Source organism: Peromyscus californicus, unplaced genomic scaffold (assembly GCF_007827085.1).
Source record: "Peromyscus californicus insignis strain IS unplaced genomic scaffold, ASM782708v3 Scaffold_19__1_contigs__length_69161282, whole genome shotgun sequence".
Lineage (NCBI taxonomy): Eukaryota > Metazoa > Chordata > Mammalia > Rodentia > Cricetidae > Peromyscus > Peromyscus californicus.
Window position 1 is genome coordinate 37,219,253 of NW_026294491.1, and position 23,310 is coordinate 37,242,562.

General features: G+C 47.9%; 1 protein-coding gene across 1 annotated transcript; it reads right to left on the reverse strand.

Moving 5' to 3' along the window:
• Nucleotides 1–194: 194 nt before the first annotated feature.
• Cnga3 (cyclic nucleotide gated channel subunit alpha 3) lies at nt 195–21,435 on the reverse strand. The gene is made up of 5 exons (XM_052743949.1): nt 21,297–21,435; nt 17,732–17,911; nt 8,255–8,362; nt 4,662–4,768; nt 195–2,353 (listed from the first exon to the last, which is right to left on the reverse strand). The coding sequence occupies exons 1-5, from the start codon at nt 21,356–21,358 to the stop codon at nt 954–956; spliced, it is 1,857 nt and encodes a 618-aa protein (XP_052599909.1). The 5' UTR covers nt 21,359–21,435; the 3' UTR covers nt 195–953.
• Nucleotides 21,436–23,310: the final 1,875 nt, after the last annotated feature.

Sequence of the window (23,310 nt, forward strand, 5' to 3'; positions counted from 1 at the left end):
AGGGTTTCTCTGTGTAGCTTTGCGCCTTTCCTGGATCTCGCGTTGTAGACCAGGCTGGCCTTGAACTCACAAAGATCCACCTGCCTCTGCCTCCCGAGTGCTGGGATTAAAGGCGTGCGACACCACTGCCCGGCTTTTTTTTTTTTTTTTTTTTTTTTTTTTTATCTCAACTTGACACAAGCTAGAGTCATCTGAGAAGGGAGCCTCAATTGAGAAAATTTGTCCGTAAGATCCAGCTGTAAGCAAGCCTGTAAAGCATTTTCTTTACATGTTCTTAATTAGTGATGGATGTAGGAGGGCCCAGTCCATTGTAGATGGAACCACTCCTAGGCTGGTGGTCCTGGGTTCTATAAGAAAGCAGGATTAGCAAGCTATGAAGAGCAAGCCAGTAAGTAGCAGCCACCCATGGCAGTATCAGCTTCCTCCAGGTTCCTCCCCTGCTTGGATTCCTGCTCTGACTTTCTTCAGTGATCGACTATGATGTGGAAGTGTAAGCCAAATAAACTTCTCCCTCTCCAACTTGCTTTTGGTTAAGGTGTTTCATCAAAGTAATAGATCCCAGCACCCATACTGGGCAGCTTACAACAGTATGTAACTCCAGCCTAGTGGATCTAACACCATTGTCTGGCCTCCACAGGCAACTAACTGCACATACCCACATATCCTGTATGCATACTATCATACCCTTGATTGGGAACACTTCACTCTTTCCAAAGTCCCATCTCTTGCCATGTGTCATGTAGACCTCATGATAATCTGGAACTGGAGCCGACACCCATGAGTCCCATTTCCTAGATGAGGAAATCAAGGCTCTCTCTTGCAGTTACACCACTTGCAAAGGATGACTAGCACTGAGGTAAATCCCCAGCCAAACCCTGTCCCATGCAGCTGCAGACAGTGTCTCACTGACAGCTGGCCTTGGGAGGCAGGAGGCAGACAGCCACCTGCATCTCTCACTCTGTCTTTAAAGCATCCCCGGAAATCTCCCTGTCAGGTGAGAAGCTGCAACCCCTCACACTCATCTGGCTCTCCAGCTGGCTGAGGCGCTGCTTCAGTTTCATCTGTGAGGCACTGTACTCAGCCAGGAGTCGGGCAAACCTTGTCTGCAGGGTGTCCAAGGATGACTCCAGGTATTCCACCTTCTCCTCAATGTCTCTGGTATCTGCCCTGGCCTTGACCAGGTCCTCATCAATTAAGTTGTCCTTCATCAGAATCTGCCGACCCTTTTCCTCCAGGGCCTTCTTAGCATCTGGGTATTCAGTGAGGGCCTCCATCAGATCGTCCTTGGAGAGGCAGAACAGGTCTGAGTAGCCAATGCTCCTGATGTTGGCCGTCCTGCGGTTCCCTGACTTGCTCCCCTTAATGTTTAAGATGCTGATCTCCCCAAAGTAACTGCCATCACTGAGGACCACAAACTGGGTGACCCCATCATCGGCCACCACAGCCAGCTTGCCCTCCTTGATGATGTACATCTCCCTTCCAATGTCCCCCTTTTTGCATATGTAATCCCCAGGGCTGAACACAGCAGGACGCAGCTTCAGCACCAGCTCCACCAACAGCCCTGCCTCACAGTCCTGGAAGATTCGGACTTTCTTCAGGGTGTCTAGGTGCACATTGATGGCAATCTCAGCCTTCAGCTTGTCTGGAAGATTCTTGAGCACTTCCTTTTCATCCACCGTCTTCCTGTTAGCCCACAGATAGTCAAACCACCGGATAACCCGGGTCTCCAAGTCCTTGGTTACCTTCCGGAACTGCATGTACTGCTTGATGGAGTCAATCTTAGCCTGGAACTCTGCTCTTGAAGCATTCATGTTGGAAATCATGGAGCCCACATTGCCTACTATAGTGGCAAAGATCAGAACACCCACCAGGAAGTCTATGACCACAAAGAGATACTCCTCATCTTTCACAGGGGGTGGGGTCTCACCAATGGTGGTCAGGGTCAAGGTGGACCAGTAGAGACTATAAATGTACTTCCTGGAGAGACGCCCATATTCTGGCTTGGAGATGTTTGGATAAACCCAGGAGTCTGTCCCAAAACCAATGAACTTGGAAATGGCAAAGTAGATGCAGGCATTCCAGTGGATGATGATGAGGATGTACAGAACCAAGTTCCCTATCCTGAACACATTGGGGTAGTTGGTCCTTGTCTCTGTGCGGTCAAAGAATTCAAAGAGTCGAGAGAACCTTAGGAGACGGTTGAACCTCAATTCCGGGTAGTTTATGCCCAACTTTAAATAAGCCAGGTCTGTGGGGATGAGAGACAGGATGTCCAGCTTGAAGTGCAAAGTCCTTGTGTAATGCTTCCACAGCCTCTTGGTATCCCTGACCATTAAGCCTTGCTCAAGGAAACCTAAGGAGGGAGAAGGGGGAGGTCACTTGGGCATCCAAGAGGCTTAAACTGGCTACAGGAAGATCTTTGCCATCATGGTTACACAACAGACAGTAATGTGTATATGATAGAAACAATATCAGATATGACCTACTGATGCTGAAACTCACTCTGGTGTTTTCTATAATGTTCTAATCTCTTCTGTTTAGTTTTTTTCTCTGCTGGGAATTGAGCCCAGGGCCTTGCATAAGCTAGAGTTCTATAACTGAACTGTATCCACAGTTTTCTCTTCAGGTTTAAAAATTCTAAATCAGCCAGGCGGTGGTGGTGCACGCCTTTAATCCCAGCACTCAGGAGGCAGAGCCAGGCGGATCTCTGTGAGTTCGAGGCCAGCCTGGGCTACCAAGTGAGTTCCAGGAAAGGTGCAAAGCTACACAGAGAAACCCTGTCTCGAAAAACAAACAAACAAAAAAAAACAAACAAAAAATTCTAAATCAATTGTGTAACTTTGAAAATAGACTGAATATTAGATGATAGCAAAGTATGAAGATTAAGTCTTAAAAGACAAATATATTAGAGAGTGTGCCTATTGAGACTGGGTGGGGAACACAAACAATCCTATTGCTAGTCTCTCGACTTTTTGTGCATGCTTGAAAATATTAATCATCAAACTTCAAAAACGCAGATAAAAGTCTACCAAACTGGTCTCGCTAGTAATAGTGTTCAGTGAAATAGCGCTGGGCTTGTCCTCCGGAGCTGAAGCCATGAGGCACTTTTACAAGTTCAAGGTGTTGCTGCTGCTGACCCATATAAGTTTCAGCCCCCTTATTCCTCGGGTCATTCTTGTTAAATAATTGCCCTTCTGGATCCACAGGGGACTGGTTCCATGATCCTCTTAACCTCTTTCCTCCCAAAGAAACCAAAATCCTTAGATGCTTAAATATCTTCCAGAGGATGATGTCATATTTGCATATTTTTTGCATATTACCCATGCATATCCTCCTGATTGTTTTAAAATTCCTTATAGTACCCAATACATACAGAACAAATGCTATGAAGTCATGTTGTGCTGTGTGGGGATAATGACAAGGAAGACTAAAACCTCTAAGTGTTCATCACAGAAATTTTTGTCAAGTATTTTCTATTCAGTCGATTGGATCTCCAGGTCTAGGATTTGATACCTTGGGTACTGGTGCCTGTGTTTATGGAGTGCCTTGTGTAGCATCCTGGCTTTGGGACTCCTCACCATTTTATGATTCTCCCAAGTCTGAAGATCTTTTCCTTTTGGACAGTGATCATGGCCACCTGGTTTCTTGACCTCTCCCTCCCCCACTTCCTGCTGAAGCTGGCATTGCCAGGACAGTATCCAAGTACAAGAGGACGTAGAGTTGATTTCTGAGTGAGGACATGTTCCACTGAAGCTTGTGTGAGACAAAGGGCAGGATCTCAGTGGCCACTCACAGACCACTGTGTCTATATATGCTAGTGCCACTGCAGCAGAGGTCATCCATGCCAACCTCAAGCTGTGTGTTGGAGGTCTTCCAAGTTAAGATGCTGAGTGCCAGTGAGGTCGGAAACAGGGTTTGCCAGTCTGGCCTGACTGCTGTGTGAACATGGATGGAGGGCCTTGGTTTATGAATCAGGAAGGTGAAGACAACCACGTTAAAAATTCTTTGAGGGGCTAGAGAGATGACTCAGCAGTTACCAGTACTTACTGCTCTTTCAGAGGACCTGAATTCAGTCCCCAGCACCCATATCTCAGGTGGCTCACAAATGTCTGTAACTCCTTGGGGGTCTGATGCCCTCTTTTGGCCTCCATAGGCACTACATGCATGTGCACAAACCCACTCACAGGCACACACAGCACTTAATTAAAAATAAAATTAAATCTTTAAAAATTATAATAGAAATAAATCATAAAACTCCTCTGAGAGCAATAGAGTAGTGGTTCCTGGATCTTCTATGTCTCTGAGGAGAGGAATTCCCAGTCTGAACTGAGTGCCACCTCACACAGTCAGCTTTATGTCATGGGTGACAAAAATGAGGTCCAGAGAGCCATCTTGACTTGTTCATAGAACATTGGGACAGCAGATCCCAGAACCCAGGTGTCTTAATGCCTGCTCAGGTCTCATTGAAGGATTTAGCATACTGAGCATCACGATACCAGCACCTACTCTGTGTTTGGGGCTCCAGATCTCCCAGGCACATCTTGGTCAAAGATAGGCAACATCCAGTCCACTACCATGAATCTTCCAGAGTAACCTGTGGTGCCCCTACTGAGGGTCTGTGACTTGGCCTAGTTAAGTCCTTGGGCTTCGGGCACACTCACCTGTCCGGGCTCGAAACAGCATGTCCACAACATAAAGGACATCTGCAGAGTAGTCCAGGACCAGCCACAACATCAGGTGCTCTGACTGAAGCTCATCAAAACAGGCCCTGAAGAAGCCAAGTATGAGATGCAATGAGGCAGCTGAGTGTCAGAGCACAGACCCCTCCCTCCCTGGAGTGTGAATAGATACATTGTATCCATTCTTCCTGCAGGGTTACATATATAAGGTAGCAGTTTCTGCTGAGGTTAAAATCTTCCATTTTGGAAAGAATCTTCTTAAAATAAGATTTGTATAGAGAGGCGAAACAACAGATGTTCTAAAGGGAGGTGAAATACTGCATGGAAAACCATTAAGAAAGGAAGTAAACAACTCGAAGTAGCTTCAGGAAGCCCTTAACACTGACCAAATTCACTAGGACCCCTCTCCTCAAGTGTACATAAACAGTTAAGCCTGCTGAGAGTCACACTCAGACAAGCCAAGCTGCAAAGCAAATTCTCAGACAAGTCAAGCAGCCTGGAAGAAGCAGCGACCAGTGGAACCTCTTAGAAGGAGCAAAGGCTGGACTCACTGCCTGAAGAGGCTCAGATCAACAGAGACACGGGGAAAGGACTCTTTAACCTTCTGAGAAGCCTGCAGGCTGTGCAGTGTGCTCCCAGCTTTCATGAGCTGTCACCCATGCTGGGGTGGGTTTTGGTGATGCAGCTGTCATTTCTGCTCCTGTAAGTAACCCCTCGCCCATACTCCTGTAAGTAACTTCAATAAAACTCACTGGTTCACCAAGTTGGACTTCCGTGCAATCATTACTTTGATCTGCCATGGGCTCCCTTTCTGTAGTTTGTGTGTGTGTGTGTGTGTGTGTGTGTGTGTGTGTGTGTGTGTGTGTCCAGGAAAAGTCTGTCCCATGACAGGATCTGAGAAGCTGTGTTGTCCCTACAGCCACTGGCCTCCTAGGAGGAAGAGCTGGGGAGTTAAATATGTACTGTGTGTGAAGTTTGATGCTAGAACTCAAAACAAATAAACATTCCAACCATCTACCCACCCATCCAACCAACCAACCACCCACCCACCCAACCAACCAACCACCTACCCAACCACCCACCCAATCAATCAATCAATCAATCAATCATTCTATCAATCAAAAAAAAAAAAACAAACAAAAAACTGGTATTAATGTTAGGTAAAGGGATCAAGAACCTGTCCTTTCTAGAGTTAGATTCCAACTTAAATAAGCCAGTAAATATTTCTCTACCTTTTACCTCTTTGCGTTTGCTGTTTCTCACACAGACTGAGCACCCCAAGCTTTCCTCCTCACCTCCAAAGAACATCAGGCTGCCCAGCCATGCAAGTCTTCTGTACACTGGAAAAGAACCTTGGCTGACACCCACGTTCCCAGAGTCTAGATCACATGTTGAGATCAGTGCTGCCACCTTGCCCATTGCCAGAAAGGGTCCTCCCATGTTCCTTTCCCTTTTCACCAGCCTCACAGACGCTCAGATGGGTGGAGACATAATCCCAAAGCTTCCACTTCATTGGTATGGTGTCAGGCTTTGGATGGCAAATGTCCCCCAAAGGCTCATGTGCTAAAGGCTTGGCCACCAGTCTGTAGCATGACTTGGGGGTGGTAGAATGTTTAGTTGGCAGGGCCTGGTAGGGTCAAGGGGGTTTGCCTTAAAAGGAATACTTGGATTCTGCCTGGTCGCTTCCTTTATTTTCACATCTTCACTGTGATGATATCATGTTTTGTCAGTGGCCCAGAACAACGACACTCAGTAACTATTGTCTGAACTCTCTGAAACTCTGAACCAGAATAATTTTCCTTTCTTTTACATTGTTGACCTTGGGTCTTTGGTCATATCAATGGAAAGCTGACTAACTGCAGGTACCATCGGTCTTCTCTGCACCTACTTGAGAAGCATGGTCAGGAATGTCCCAAAAGTCACTGCACAGCCTCCCAGGGCAGCCATGTCTGCCTTGCAGGCTTTCCCAGGAACATCCCAGGGCCCACTGTCTACTCTCAGACGAGGACTCTCCTGCATCATGGTAAAGCAGAAGGTGCAGTCAGCCTCAAAGAGCTGCATCCTGGTTGGCTCAGGAGATGCTCTGTCCCCTGCCCAGCTTACTTTCGTGAGTACAGAGACCTGCCACTGCCTGGCTTCCTTGTAGACTTACTTTGAGATGTCTTAAGCCCTGTGCCTCCTCTAGGAGGAGCAATGAACCTTGTGTCCTTGTCATGTAGTTCTGTAGGAAGGCCTCCAAATCTCTCCCTTACCTTCAGAGAGAAGTAGTGGAGTCTCACATCCACTCAGCAGCCTGTACCCTGTAGACTAGCTCAGGGAAGGAGCCACTTCACCTGTTTCCTTACCCATCAATGTCTTTTAAGAGTGCTCCAAAGGCCTACATGGTTCCCTCTGCAGGTACACCCTGCAGGCTTACTTAGGAAAGCTGCCCCCTATCCTCTGGGGTGGGGAGCATCCTGCCCCTGTACCCACAGCAGCAGTCTTCCCAGGAAAAAAAATGCTTACTAGAAAGGTATAGCTTGCTGGGTGGTGGTGGCGGTGCACGCTTTTAATCCCAGCACTCGGGAAGCAGAGGCAGGCGGATCTCTGTGAGTTCGAGGCCAACCTGGTCTACAGAGCAAGTTCCAGGACAGGCTCCAAAGCTACACAGAGAAATCCTGTCTTGAAAAAACAAAACAAAAGAAAAAAACAAAAAAAAAAGAAAGAAAAGAAAAAGAAAGTTACAGCTCAGCCCTGTGGCTCCAATCTCTGCACCCCCAGAGCCCAGGCTACTCCAACCCACTTGCTAGCAAGGATCCTGCCATGTTCTCTCCTTTTCCACCAGCTCTCCCAGGGAAAACTTGAGTGTCTCTGACCTTCTCCAGCAGAGCAACAGTTCCTTCTAACATGCTTACCTAGGAGCACCCCCAAAGCCCACATCTGCTTTCAGAAGAACATGCTTTCATTCCAGCACGGCAACGTGCTTAGGAAACCAGAAACCCAGAGCTGACCCTCAGAGAGCCACGCTCCCCGCTGCACCTTTACTGAATGCTTACTCGGTGGCAAGGTCACTCAAAATGCTTCCCTAACCCCTTCAGAACAGTGACTAGCCCCTGCCTCTTCCTCATCCAACCCAAATGCAGATTTCCGAGTGCCAGAACCCTCAACATCCATCTTAAGCTCAGGCCCCTGCCCACCCGTGGTTCAGAGCACCTTCAGAATCCTCTGGGAAATGATCCAATTTTTACTGATGGGAAGAACCTGTGGGTCACAACTCCCACAGGGGTCACACATCAAATATTCTGCATATCCAATATATTTACACTATGATTCATAGCAGTAGCAAAATTACAGTTATGAACTATCAACAAAGTAATTTTATGGTTGGGAGGGGTCACCACAACAAGGAACTATATTAAAGGGTCACAGCACTAGGAAGGTTGAGAACCACCGACTTACGGCAACAGAGCGGCATGGTGGCCGAGAGGAGAGAAACTCTCTCAGGTGAGACTCAGCACTCCATCTCCTAGGCTTGGCTGCCCTCTCCCCTCCTGTCCCTCCACCCTGGCCTCCTAGAATGATGTCCCTGCTCCTACCTGCACACAAGTAGACACCAGTTGTAGAAGACTGGAAGGGCAATGATGGTCAGCCAGCGGTAGTAGATGTTGCTGGAAGGGTCCACCACAATGGCATCCTTCTTCCTTCTGGAAACACAGACATACAGTGCTATGTATGGAGAGCCTTTGGGGGGATCTAAAGGTCTTAACTCAGTGACCTGAGAGCAATTTTAGGTTGAGGTTGAAGAAGTGGAGGTCACAACGGGATCTTCTCTGTTCCAAGGGGGATCATATGGGATGCCTCTTTGGGGAAGGCAGGCTGGGAGCCAGGCTGGACTTGGAGGTCCCAATCTCCATAACTGATTGTAAAATCTTGATGATGATGTTTCCAAATGCCCTGTGGCATCATTCTTGTCCTTCAGGATTCATCTGGGAAGGAAGAAGCAGCATGGCAATGTGACTGAGTGCCCGTGAAGGAGCAATTGACTCTTGGGCAGAGCTTTGTGGCGATGCCAGTTCCCAGAGACCACCCATGCCTTCTGCATAACTCAGGCTGGAAGTGCATGTGGACAGCACCCAGTGTCTCTGAGGTGGTTCTACAAGACTGAACTTGGAAGCTCTGGAGAGCGTCCTGGGTCCCTCTCCACCTCTCACTGCGTTTGTAATAAGATGGAGTCACTGATTTCATTATGATTATATTATTTTCTAGAGGTCTGAGGTAAAACTCTCCATTAAAGTATTGAGAAATTAGTGGCCCAGGCTAATGTTTTACTATTAATCACCCAGTTCCACTAGCCCCTGGAAAGTTACATACAGCCTGAGGCCAGAGACATTTTGAAGCAATGGGTTATAAAGTGAAATTCATGTAAGAGGTAGAAATGTCATGCAGGGTTTTAAAATCACACATCATGCCAACTGGCTGAGTAGGTGCCGTCAAAAAGCTGACTGCTATGGTCATGTATGGGGGTACCTGCTGTGGGATGTTCTGTATGGCAAATGTGTTGCTCTGATTGGTCAATAAATAAATCACTGATTGGCCAGTGGCCAGGCAGGAAGTATAGGCAGGACAAGGGGGAGAATAGAGCTGGGAAGTGGAAGGCTGAGTCAGAGAGACACTGCCAGCAGCCACGATGACAAGCAGCATGTGAAGATGCCGGTAAGCCATGAGCCATGTGGCAAGGTATAGATTTATAGAAATGGATTAATTTAAGCTGTAAGAACAGTTAGCAAGAAGCCTGCCACGGCCATACAGTTTGTAACCAATATAAGTCTCTGTGTTTACTTGGTTGGGTCTGAGCAGCTGTGGGACTGGCGGGTGAGAGAGATTTGTCCTGACTGTGGGCCAGGCAGGAAAACTCTAGCTACAGGTACCTGCCTGCAACCTCAGCACTTGAGAGGCTGAGGCAGGAGGATTAGGATCAAGACCAGCCCTCACTATACAGGACACCCTGTCTGTTCTAGTCTACTTTCCGTTGCTGCGATAAATACTATGACCTAAAGCAATTTGGAGGAAAAAAAAGAGTTTATTTCCACTTAAACTTCCAGGGCAGGGCAGGAACCTGGAGCAGAAACCATAGGAAGACATATCTTTCTTTCTCTCTCTCTCTCTCTCTCTCTCTCTCTCTCTCTCTCTCTCTCTCTCTCTCTCTCATGCTCAGCTAGCTTTCTCAAACACCCAGGCCTACCAGCATAGGGATAGTGCTGCCTACAGTGGGCTGGATCCTCACACATCAGCTATCAATCAAGACAATCCCTCACAGATGTGGGAACAAGGCTAGTTGATCTAGGCAATCCCCCAGTTCTGACTCCCTCAGATGACTCTGGGGCTGTGACAAGTTGACAGCTGAAGCTAATTAGGACACTGCCTGACAAACCAGAACAAACCAAGAAAAAGCAGACCATCAAGGAGTTTTTTTTTTTTTTTTTTTGCTTTTTTGAGACAGGGTTTCTCTGTGTAGCTTTGCGCCTTTCCTGGAACTCACTTGGTAGCCCAGGCTGGCCTCGAACTCACAAAGATCCGCCTGGCTCTGCCTCCCGAGTGCTGGGATTAAAGGCGTGCGCCACCACCGCCCGGCAGGAGTTTTTAAATAATAGTTGAATTTGTTTTGTATACCGCGCTATCAGAACATGCGGTTTAAAAGATGATCCTGTTATCTTGCAGATCTATAGACAGAAAGTTAAGAATGGGTCTCACCAGAGAAAAACCAAACAGAGCTTTGGTCTTTTCTGGTGGTTTTAGAGGAGCTATTTTTTTCTGCTTCCTGCTTGTTTTTAGTATTGGCAGGACTCAGTTCCCTGCACCTGTGAGTCTGCAGTTCCCATGTTCTTGCTGGCTGCAATGCATGGCTATTCCTAGCTTTATGGTACTGTGGCAGGGCTGTGGCGCTGGCTGGCTGGGTAGGCCAAGTGCTTGCTGCACAAGCGTAGAGACCAGAGTTTGGATGCCTAGAACCATGTGATAGCTAGGAAGACATGGTGACTACCTGTAACCCCAGCACCCGTGAGGTAGAGACAGGGCATGCCTGGGGCAAGCTGGTTTAGAATTGGTGAGCTCTGGGTTCAGGGAGAGGCCCTACTTCATAAAATACAATGAAGAGTGATGGAAGAAAGTGCCTGACTCAATTTCAGGTTTCCACATGCACAAAAGTGTGCACCCACACAGATACAGACATACATATACACATGCAAGGAAGAGAAAGAAGAAAAAATAGTGTCTACTGTTCAAATCCTTGGAACCTGTTGCCCTAGTCAGGTTTACCTGTTAACTTGATAGCCCAGAGTAATTTGAGGGAGTCTGAATGGGTATTCAGACCTGATGCCACATCTATGAGAAATTGTCTTGACTGATGATGGATGTGCCAGGACACAGCCCACTGTGGGCAGCATCATCCCTAAGCTGATGGGCCTGGTGTATAAGAAAGGCAGGATTGAGGGATTGCCCAGATCTGGTTGGCCTGTGGCCACATCTGTGAGGCATTGTCTTAATTGGTGATTGATATGGGGGGAGCCAGCCCACTGTGGGTGGCACCATCCCTAGGCTGATAGGCCTAGGCTTATTAAGAAAAGGAAGAAGAAAAAGCCACTGTAGCAGGAGCAGCTGTGCCATTTCTTGGTTTCTGGCACCATTTCCATCCTTAGTGTGAGCCATGATTACCTGCCTAACCCTTCAAAGTTTTGGCAATAAGTACATTTTCAAAAAGTTTTTAAATCAACTTGAGCTTGAGGATGCCTTCACAAAGAAGTTCTAGAACCCGCTTTCATAGAAGGAGTCACAGAAAGTTTCATTGATCAAACTACACATGACCACCTGACTCAAACAGGACAAAATGCCAAGCTCCAGCCCACTGAGTCACCATTGTATCTCATGCCTGGCCATAAATGCCAACCAACTGTTACAGGCTACAGCTCCGAGATCCTGTTTGGTTTAGGGGCTACCTGATTGCAGGATTGTGGATGAAACAGAATTGAGATATTAAGAATAATCTTATCTTTTAATAGTGATAAGGAACAAAGAGTTCTTCGATTTGTTAATCAAGAAGCACAAAAGACAAATCACCCACCTGTCCTCTGTCCTCTTACATCTACTGGAGGGTTTTTGACCACTGGTGTCTTAATGAGTGTCACCGGCAGAGGGCACTGCTCACAAGCTTATTGGGCTCACTTGCGGCTGCACAGCGCCTCGGCTTGCTTTGGCCCAGCTTTGAGGCTCTGTGTTTGAGGCTCTTTTGGCTTTTCAAAGCCCCTGCTACCCAATGGTTGAGGACCTAGCCCAGTGCCATCCGGCTGAGCGCCTAGATCTACCCATCACTGCCCCAAAATCATATATAGACTTGTAAAACACTGCTGGTTTGAGCTGAGAGCAATTTGATCCCAAAGGGAGAAGTTATACCATATTTCGGGACCAAATAAACATTCTAGAAATGGGCAGGAGACATGAAGAAAGAGGCCCAGAGAGAACTGTCATCTGTGGTCAGAAGGAATTGAAGTCATACTCAAAGAACGGAGTGGGAAGAAATAAGTACCAAGCTCTGGCCCTTTGTCAACAGCAAGTCAAGCGATTGGCATTTCTTTCTGATGTTGATGCACCCCCCCTGTACCCCCTCCCCCAAGCGCCTGCCCATCTTCAGTGAGGGCATTCCTAAGAGGCAGAAGCCATGGACCTGTGTGCCCATGCATGCCCGCTGTCGCTCATGGGTGAACTCACTCTCACTCACACAGTCCCATGGCCCTTGTGGGGCATTGTGATATTCCCACACTGAACTTATCTGCCAGCTCAGGATCTGTGACAGAACCTAGTCACAGCAGGTCACCCTTTCAAGAGGCTGGTCAGCCAAGGGAGCAAATTTTCTCCTTAGGTCGCTCTGATGGTTCCCTCAATATGAGCTCAGATGGGCCGGAAAACAAGGGCATTTCCCGGGTTCCCAAGACCTTGAGGTTGTAGCGTGGGAAATGCATGCTTAGAGCCAAGGAGACCACCCACTGCTCTGCAAGGGAATTCCAAGTCTGCACCCTTGAATATGGAGTGATGGAGGGTAATAAAGCTGAAAGGAAGCCGGGCGGTGGTGGCACACGCCTTTAATCTCAGCACTCGGGAGGCAGAGCCAGGCGGATCTCTGTGAGTTCGAGGCCAGCCTGGGCTACCAAGTGAGTCCCAGGAAAGGCGCAAAGCTACACAGAGAAACCCTGTCTCGAAAAAAAAAAAAAAAAAAAAAAAAAAAATAAAGCTGAAAGGATTTATCTCCCGAAAGCCCTTGGCTTTCTAGATGAGAAAAACAAAGAACAAGAAGTAGTAAGAGTTCCTCAGAGAAGTCATACAGACTTGTCCCTTCTACCCCTCTGCCCCTGAGGATGGATTTCCAATCAAAGGAAGGATTCTAGAATGGCTTTCCAGGCTTTGGAGAAGGTGGTAAGCAGGAGTAGAAGAGAGAGGCAAAGTCAGGTTCTATGCAGGAGTGGGGTGGTGTGGTAGTGGGGTGGTGGGATGGTGGAGGTTATGGGAGTGGGGGAGTAGCTGGGGTGGAGGGGGGTAGTGGGGTGGGGGGATAGTGGGGGTGGTGGGGTGGGGTGGCTCCTCGGATTGGGGAAAGTGAAAGCCAGTATTCCTGGCTGGGGCTTGGGTACTCACTCCTCCTGCTAGTTATTGCAAGCGTTAGCATCATTTCTGGCCACGGGCCAGGCCCTGCAGGGAGGCAGAGGGACCACAGCAGCACAGGAACTGGAATGGTTTCAATGACTCAGGTCCATTTTGCCTGAGGTGATTGTGCTAGCAGCTTTCTGCTCGCAGGGTATTGTTATTGTCAGGAGCAAAGTGATTGAGTGTGTGTGTGTGTGTGTGTGTGTGTGTGTGTGTGTGTGTGTGTGTATGTGTATGTATGTCTGTGTGTGTGTATGTCTGTGTGTGTGTATGTATCTCTGTATATGTGTATCTGTGTATGTGTGTGTGTGTGTATGTCTCTCTGTGTGTGTATGTCTGTGTGTGTATGTATCTCTGTATATGTGTATCTGTATGTGTGTGTGTGTGTGTGTGTGTGTGTGTGTATCTGTGTGTGTATGTCTGTGTGTGTGTGTACTTAAGTCTGGGAAAAAGCTTGGGGAAGGAGAGAAAAAGCACTTGGTTAAATCCAGGCTTCTGGGTAAATGAGGATTAACGGTTTGAATCCCATCCAGTTTCTGAGCCTCAAATTCCACTTAATTTTCTTTTACTCCACTCTGAGCAGGATAGTGAGCCTTTATCACTACAGGACTCAGTGGGACCTCTGCTCTCTGTACTTCATGCTTTTCAGGTGAATGGAGTCTGAAACCTTCTACATTGTGGGGGGAGGGAGCACACACTACCCAAGGAGCACACTACCCAAGGAGCAGCTGCTTGCTGTTCTCACCTGCACAGACCAGATTTGGCTCTCCAGGGTGTTGTTTCTTGAAAATTTAGTCACAGTAACTTCTCTCTTCCAATCAGCAGGCCAGAAAATCAACCAACAGCAAACATCTCCATGCTTAGGCTATGCCCCCTCTGCTCCCAACCCCTTCAGGAATGTCACAGCTTCAGGTCTATGGCCCCTGTCTGGGATCTACCCAGGAATGTGGTAGAAGACGGGCTGGTTTGACGCATATGAGATACTCCCTGTCCCAGCACCCCACAGGTGTTATCCTCAAGTGATTGCTGCCAGGACAAGCTTTTGACACCAGAGGTAAGAAAGCCAGGGGGCCTCACAGAGCCAAAAGGGTACCTTGTCACTGTACAGCAGTCACTGTAGATGGCTTACAGGAGACCATGGGGCGGGGGGGAGACAGTGGCTGGTGATGCCTCACCCACCTAAGTGTGCTTCTTTCATGCTGTTCTGGCTATCTTTGCCCGAGACTGTCTCTCCCCATTTAAGATGTGGCCTCAATTGCTTGTTTCTGGGTTGTTCTCCTCATCTAAACATTCCTCAATGCCTTGGAATCCCTGGAAGACGGTGGGGAGGACACCCACCTAGCTCCTAGGGTACAGTGGCCCTACTTCTACAGTGCTAGAACCAAGTGGAGGCAGTATCTCAGCAGATATTTTGCTTTGCTGTTGGGACTTGGCCTCCAAAAATTCAAAACCCTCCTCCTCCATGAAGCCCCCCCCCCCTGCATCATCACATTCAGCTGCCACTCTGAGCCTTCTGGTGAGTGGCCGGTATCTCTGGTCTAGCCCTAAGTGGTTCTCACCCAGTCCTCCGCTTATTTGGTCACACTGGGATTATGTATTGAGTATAGCATCCATCTCCATTAGTCTACGGTTGTCAGAAGATAATTTAATCAGATTACTAAGGAAGTCTTTGTTTGCTCAAAACAAATTGAGCCAGTCCAGATAGCTGTAGGAAGTTCCAGACTTCCTTCACCTGACTAGCAAGCAGGCGCAGAGGGCAGTGGTCCCACTGTGTCCTTCTCTGGGCCTGCTGTGGTGCCCAGCTCACCATCCTGCTCAGGGACAAAGAGAAGGCTAGTGATTCTTTTCTGGGCTAGGGTGTACCTCAGTTTATTGAATGCTTGCTAAGCATCCACGAAGCCCTGGGTTTGCTCTTCAGCACTGCAAGAACCCAGTGTGGCCATGAACGCTGGAAGCCCCAACACCGTGCAGGTGGAGGCAGGAGGATCAGAAACTGAAAGACGTCTTCAACAATATAGAGTTCGAGGCTCGAACTGGAAGGGCAGAGACCCTGCCCTTCCCAAAGGAAACTTCCCCATCCCTCAGGCTTCCTCTTCCTGACCCATTTGCCATCTCTCCTGTTTCTCTGTGTCCCCACACTCATCAGGGTCTTCAATGGCTGTTCTGCTCATATCCTAGCCAGTACCCAGGACCCACAAAGGTTTGTAGCTGCAGCCTGTGTGGAACATCACACATGAACGTGCCTCTCCAGTGGGCCCTTGAACTTCAGCTGGGGACCTTGACACCTTTTGTGATGGCTTGAATAAGAATGGTCCTCATAAGCTCATATATTTGAGAAGTGGAACTCTTTATAGGATTAGTAGGATTAGGAGGTGTGGCCTTGTTGGAGAAAGTGTGTCACTGGGGGTGGGCTTTGAAGTTTCAAAAGCACATGCCAGGCCCAGAGTCTCTCTTTCCGGATATGGATCAGGATGTAGCTCTCAACTACTTCTCCAGCACCACACCTGCCTGCCCTCCGTGCTCCCCACCATGATGATAATAGACTAATCCTCTGAAGTTGCAACCAGGCCCCAATTAAATGAGTTGCCTTGGTCATGGTGGCTCTTCATAGCAATAGAACACTGAAGACACCTTTCTTCAGTACAGAAGACTGAATCTGGGTTTACTGCAGTATCACTTGCAAAGAGAAGTCCCTGAACACTTGTATGATATGTGTGTATGTATGTGTGTATGCACACGTGCACACACACACATATGTGAAAGTCAGAAGACAACCTCAGTGTCATTTCTCAAGTACCACAGACCATTATTTCTTTGTTTCCTTTGTTTTTATTTATGCGTACAGGTGTTTTGCCTGCGTGTATATCTGTATACCGTGTGCACCACCATGTGGGTGCTGGGAATCAAACCTGAGTCCTCCGAAACAGTAGTCAGTGTTCTTTACCACCAAACCATCTAACCTAGCCCTATCTACCTTCTGTAAGACAGGGTCTCTCACTGACCTAGAACTCACTAAGTTAAGCTGGCCAGCCAGTAAGCCCCAAGGATTCACCTGTCTCTGCCTCCCCAGCACTAGGCTCTTGGCTTTTTAAAAACACACACTCTGAACTCAGGTCCTCAAGTTTGCCAAGCAAGAACTTGATTGGCAGAGCTACCTCCCAGGCCCCTGCACTCTTGTTCTAGGAATGGATCTGTAGTCCACAATCTACTGCATGCCCTACAGTATTAAGATGTCCCCCTAATATACAAACATGGAACTACAACGGAGGTTCCAGAAAGATCCATGAGGTTTCTCCTGACATCTCACTGTTGTCTCTCTTCGGGGGCTTTGCATGTTCTCTTAGAAGCCCCACCCTTGAGCCTCTCTCCTCATCAGCACAAAAACAGATGGTGGTGTCTTTAGCAAACCATACAAGGACCATCCGTTCTCCGACATCCATGCTCACATCTCACCAAGTTCAATGTTACTCAGAGGAGTCTGACAGAAGAGAAAGCTTAAGTCATTTTCTTGCTTCCTAGAAAGCAAGTTCTGGATGAGAATCCACCTGTCTGTGAACCTTGGGAGGTCAGCTTTCTCTCCAGGTCCCACCTAGGTTCTCTTCCAGACTGACATGAACATCCTAAAGAGATCTTTGGATGCTCGGTGATTAGTGAGTTGATGTGGGCTAGCCCCATAGATATACTTCTCACAAATAAGAAAGGCAATGATTCCTGTGTGTTGGTAGGGGCAGAGAGGCAAGTGCTACCCAAGAGCACAATTGCAGCTCCCTGGGGGAGGGGAGTTTGGGCCATGCAAGAAGGTACACAGGAGCCTTGGCTCCACAGACACTCCTACCAGAAGCAAACAATCTCTCCACCTTCTCCTTCCTCTGTGCTTACCCTCACTCCCCACCTAGTACTTCTTGAGCTGACATGAGTGATTCTTCTGGTAGATCACACCAAACCACAGACCTTCTTTCTAGGCAAATGCATGCACCTCTACACATGTAGCCCCCTTGAGTCCTGCATTTGAGCAAGATGGGTCAAAATGCAATCTGGGATGAGGGTCCTTGTAGAGAGAGATGGTTGAGGTCAGAAACTCCTAATGGGTTTGGAGAGCTTTGTGCAGGATGGGGTCAGGATTAAATGAGGTTGGGAACTGCGGTGCTAGGGCTTCCTGGACTCTGGGTGGGGAATGTTAGAGCATGTAGTATTCCCTGAAGGACATAGGCTTCCTTCAAGAAGTGGTTCACAAGGATGGTGACTGGGGTCTCTTTGGGGCATCTAAGCTGGATCTATGTGCTTCTCAGCTGTCTCAGCTGGTATGCAGGTGATATGCAGCTGGTATCCAGCTGGTGTCCAGCTGGTATGCAGATGGCCCTCTTCCCTTTTCTGTTTCTTACCCTTCCCCTCTGTCTGGTGGTTCCTGTCCACCTGGGTTGGGCTGGGCATTGCTTTCATGGCTGGACACCTCGTTCAGCTCAGCTCCATGGAAACGATCCAAGAAGGAATCAGGTCTCTGGTCTTCCTGGTGTAAGTGCCTGGCAGCCCACGCACGAAGTGAGATGATGAGTCGTGACACCCTGGAAGAGGAAGGATAGACAGTGATTAGAGAATAAAGGACAAGAAAAGACCCTCCTCTGGCCTCGAGGGGCCCAGAAGAAGTGGAGGTGACCAGTGGAGGTGAGTCTGGGGGCCTGTGGCCCAGGCTTCTATCTCTACTATGCCCTTTTCTCCCTTCTTCCTTTCCCTCTCCAGTGTGGGGCAGCGTCTCATTGATAAACGACGCTGTCTCTTTGTTATGGCTTTGCCCTTTAAACTCTCCCACAGCCATGCTCCCTCCAATGGGGCATCGGCAAACATTTCTACTCATTATCCCTTTTGCCCAAAGCAGATCTCTTGTTAGGGTTGCTAAATGAGAACTCATCAGTTAAGAGCACTTGCTGCTCTTAAAGAGGATCTGGGTTTGGTTCCAAACAGCTTACAACATGTGTAATTCCAGTTCTAGGGGATCTGATGCTCTTGTCTGAACTCCGTGGGCACGAGACACTCATATGGTGCAGTACGTACATGCAAAACACTCATACACATAAAATTACAAACCAAAAACCTTTGAAAAATATTGCTAGGCATAGGCGCAGTGAAAGTATACAGTCCTTGTGGCTTAAATGTGAAATGTCCCCCATAGGTTCACGTGTTTGAACACGTGGTCTCCAGGTGCTGACATTGTTTGGAAGGATTGTGAAACTGTTAGTTAGCAAGCAGAGCCTTGCTGGAGAAAAGCGGGTCACTGGGGGCCAGGCCTTGATGTTTTATGCCCAGCTCCACTTCCCTTTTTTTTCTTCTTCCCAACTGTATATGCAGTGCGCCAGCTGTTCCCCTGCCCCATGCCACCCTCACTGTGATAGGATTGTAAGTCATAATAAACCCCCTTCCCTTGAGTGGCTTCTTGTTAGGTATTCTCTCAGACAATGAACAATCTAACGAATATGATCCTCAAATAAGGATGAATTTAGAGTGAAGTGTAAAGGAACAAGCATCCATATAGAGCATGAGTCCACATCCCCGGCCCCCTCTGGCGCAAGTGTATTCTATTAGTTTTTTTTCCCATAAGCTCCAGTACTTTGTTCGGGCTGGTACAGAAGTACCTTTGCAATGTGTCTGATCCCTATCCTAATATCAGACCCTGCTAGGAGCTGGCTATGGGCTCAGTCCCTGATACTGCAGTCCATGTCTCCAGAACTTATCACAGCTGGACCATTCTTTGAAGCCTGCCCCTGCACTGCCTCCCACTTCCTGTGTTTCCACCAGAGAAGGAAAAGATAGGCTCAACACCATTTCTCTGCTTTTAGACTTTTACTCTTTTTATTTGTGTGTGTGTGTGTGTGTGTGTGTGTGTGTGTGTGTGTGTGTGTATGTATGTACATACCTGCTTATATGTACACCCTATTTACACAGATACCCAAAGAGTGTTGTGAGCCAGCTGATGTGAGTGCTGGGAACTGAACCTGGGTACTCTGTAAGAGCAGCAGGTGCTCTTAATGTTGAGCCATCTCTCAATCCCCCCTTCCCCTTGCCTCTGTTTCTCTGATTTTGCTTCTCTCTGGTTTCCTCCACTCCGTAGCTATAAAGACCTCCACAGATGGTGTTCCTAATACAATCAGCCCTAAGCAACTTGCAACCAAGTCATGAATTGCTAAATACCTTGACCCTAATTACACTCTTGCAATCCTGAAGCAAGAAAGCAACCCTCACACAATGCTGAGATTGGTTGCATAGACATCTTTTGAGGGGCCTGTGGCAGCTGCTCTCAGCTCTGGACACTGTCCCTGCCTATCTTCTGCTAAGGAAATAGAAGAAAGGTCATTTCCCTGTTCTCCAACTCCAGCAAGTAGGATCACACAACTGGCCCACAGTGCATCATTCCTACCTCTGAATGACTGACAGCCCCATGATGCTACAGTTGGGTATTTTGCTCAAGGTCATTTTCAGCCCTGTGCCTGATGATGTGTGATCAAAGAGAACCAGAAAGGAAGGAGGCAGGTCAAAGAAGGTACAGGTACAAAGTCCATGAAAATCTGCAGGACAAGAAGAGGGATGGCAGCTGCCTCCCAGCTCCCTCCTTTGCCTCCATGGTTCCATCTCTACCACAGACCACATGGATATCCTGAAACAGTGCCCCATCCAGTATACCTGAGGTCTTTTCATTTGCACTGACCTGAAGATGCTCTCTTCTTTGTAACCAGAGACTTGTTTTATTAACACATAACACTGGAAACCATTTCAATATCCAGCTACAACCAGCTCCTTAAAAATCAAGACAGAGAGCCTGAGGAGACGGCTTAGTAAATAAATTCCTTGCTGAGCAAGCATGAAGACCCCGGTTTCGGATCCGAACACCCATGAGAAAGTCAGCAGGGATGGTATGTGTCTGTTATCTCAGCACTGAGGGACAGAGACAGGAGGATCTCTGGAGATCAGTGACTCTGGCCAGTGACCTTCAAATTCAGTGAGAGACTTAAGGTGAATAGCAACTGAGAAAGACACATGATACCAATCTCTCTCTCTCTCTCTCTCTCTCTCTCTCTCTCTCTCTCTCTCTCTCTCTCACACACACACACACACACACACACACACACACACACACACACACACACTCACACTCACCACACACACAGACCCAGACTCCAGAGTAGAATAACATTTTCTACAATTAAAAATACAATGAATAAATACATAAATAAAAGAAGGAAATGCTTAAATAAATTCATCTATCTATTTGCTTGACAATCAGCTTAACTAACACTATAGATGGCATGACTGTGGTGTTGGCTTAAGCAAATTGCTGGAAAACAATGAACTCAGCATTCATGGAGCACCTGCCATGAGAAGGCTGCTGGGAACGATACAGCTCCAGTTACCCATGGAGTCAGCGTTGTTGGAAGCATTTTCAGAAGAGGCTCTCGGAAGGGCAGAATGACTTTCTTCATGCGCTACTGCTGTTAAAGCCAGACACAGACGTCCTCAGAGGGAGGTAGAGCTTAGAGACTTGCTAATCTGCCGGGTGCTTTTGCAAGGATGCCTGCTACAGAGTCTAGATGTACTGAGAAACCTTCCAGAACTACTTCAGAAAACACCATCCTCAGCATATCACTGTGCCCATCTAATGTCCTCTCATGGCTACCCAGTTTGGGATTTGTTCTGAGTTTCTCCAGGACTGAGAAACACTCAATGCTGTTTTTGATTAAAGTAATTTCAAACTAAAACTATTTTTCTTCCACTTTTCTGAGCTGAGAGCATCTGACTCAAGAGGATAGAAGTTAGTCACTGGTAGATTGTAGGGTGCTCTGCTCCTTACCCTGTTCTGCAAATCTTCAACCCTATCTAACATGCCTTCCGAGGTCTCTCCACATTCTTTCTGCCTCAGTCTCTCTTTTCCCAAGGTGAAGATTGTGCAGGGTCAATTACCTGGCTGGCCCCTGCCTTGTGAATAAGCTCCGTGCGGATCCAGCCAGTCCTTGGGTCTCCATGGCGATGCCTGGCTGCAATGTGGAAGAAGTCTCCTCACATGGTGAGTGAGACCTCGGAAATCAAATATGCAGCATGCTAATTGATTTCCAGCTCATCCTTCTCCCAGACAGTCAGGGGTGAGATGAGCAGATGCCTGCAGCAGGGGGAAAGACACCCTTGCCGTCTCAAACCACAGGTCCTCTGCTTCCGTCCACCGCAAATCTCGACTCCTGAGAGAAAATGGCCCTTTCCTTTACACTGATTTATTTGGTGTGTATGTGTGCATGTGCATGTATCTGTCATGCAAGTGTGGAGATCAGGGGACAACTTGTGGGAGTATGTCCCCTCCTTCCACATGTGTGTCCCAGGGATTGAACGCAGGTCCTCAAGGCTTGGCAGCAAGCACCTTTACCCACTGAGCCATACTGTCAGCTCTAAGGGACACTTTCTTTACAGCAGTTCTGACCAAGGAGAGCAGATTTTGATCAGTACCGTATATGAGTTAAGTGAAGGCAGGGGGGGCCAACAGCGAGTGTTAGCATGGTCTCCATCAGAGGTCGGGGCCAGGGGAAGTCCCAGTACCTGCCATCTTGGACCATAGCAGATGTTTCCATGCAATGCTTCCAGAACAAAGATGTTTACTTCCAATATGTCACTGGCTCCTGTGTCTGGTCTACCTCCTTCTAGAAGCCTCCTTTCCTCCTCTGTGCTGTGGATGCACTTTCTGGACAGTTATGTTCTTGTCTGGCAGCCTTCCTACTACTCTGGATCATTGCATAGATTTGGGCTACCCCCCACCCCCAAGCACAGTTAAAATAATTTGAGCAGTGTTTTTAGAAACAAATTCACTCACCCTTTGCCAAACCCTGTCCCTGTCCCCAGCAATGCAGCAGGGAGAGGAGTCACTCTACCTGTGCATTCAGGGTGGACAGCACCTTGGCACAGGTCCGTGCTGGTAGTGCAGCCTTGTGTCTGATATACTACCTCGAATAAGGCCAGGAGTGCGTCCGGGAGCATTTCTCTTTCTTTATACAAACCCCCTAAGGCTGAATTTGACCAGCCTGATTAAAAGCCAGCCAGGCAGTGTCCCCTAGGGAATCTGCACTTCACTCTGTGACTCTTGAGGAAACCCAGCAAGGTAAATTAATTTGATCACATGACCTATTCCAAACTAATCGGCTTTCTTAACGAGGTGGTTGAGGCAAGATGCAAACATTAAGTCGGGGGAAGCTTCACTCCCTGGGGTGAGAGATTAGAGTCCTTGGATGCCAGGTGTTGAGTCTCTTCTAGCAGCCTGCCTCCCACAGGGACGGGGTGTGGGGACTCATTTCCATGCTACAGCCCATCTAGGATGTCTTTGGATAGCCGGAATTGCCAGCACACACCCCCTTCTCCCAGCTTCCTCCCAGCAAGGCCACTTTTTCTGCTGGATCCACATGGAGTTAGACAGCCTCATCTATTGTGTTGTCCATCTTCAGTGACGGGGACCCGTACAATGTCTGGCTGTTCAGGTCACAGATCCCATTCATTCTTCCTCAGGTTCAAGTCTCCCCTCATCACAGCCAGCTCATTGTGATCACGTTCCTGAGGTCTCGCTTGGCCATGCAGGGAAACCAAGAGCACCTTGTGATTACTGGGGTCAAGCCAGGAAGTATGTGTTGGCTTATGTGTTGTTGGTGGCTATCAGGCAAATCCCAGAGTTTTACAACACAGGTTGCTGGTGACTCTGATGTCCTCAACCTGCACATGTATGATTGAGTTTTGTTTGTTTTTTGTTTTTTGTTTTGTTTTGTTTTAGAGTTGAGTATCAGGCCTCCCTATCTATCTGAGTCCTGTGATGTTCGGGGATCTTTGGTGCACAGAGGAATCATTCTTGTGTCGTCTCCCAAGATGATCACAAATACAACAAAACACACATGACAGTGTATCAGCTGCAACCATGTATCCATGTTCACCATGTATCCATGCAATG

Bases quoted from the DNA above. Each gene is read 5' to 3' on its own strand.
- Cnga3 (XM_052743949.1), bottom strand. From the start codon at position 21,358: ATGGAGACCCAAGGACTGGCTGGATCCGCACGGAGCTTATTCACAAGG. The intron at 8,363-17,731 runs GTAAGAAACAGA...CTGTGTTTCCAG, and splicing joins CCACCAGACAGAGGGGAAGG to AAGGAAGAAGGATGCCATTG. The intron at 4,769-8,254 runs GTAGGAGCAGGG...TGGCTTCTTCAG, and splicing joins TGGTGTCTACTTGTGTGCAG to GGCCTGTTTTGATGAGCTTC.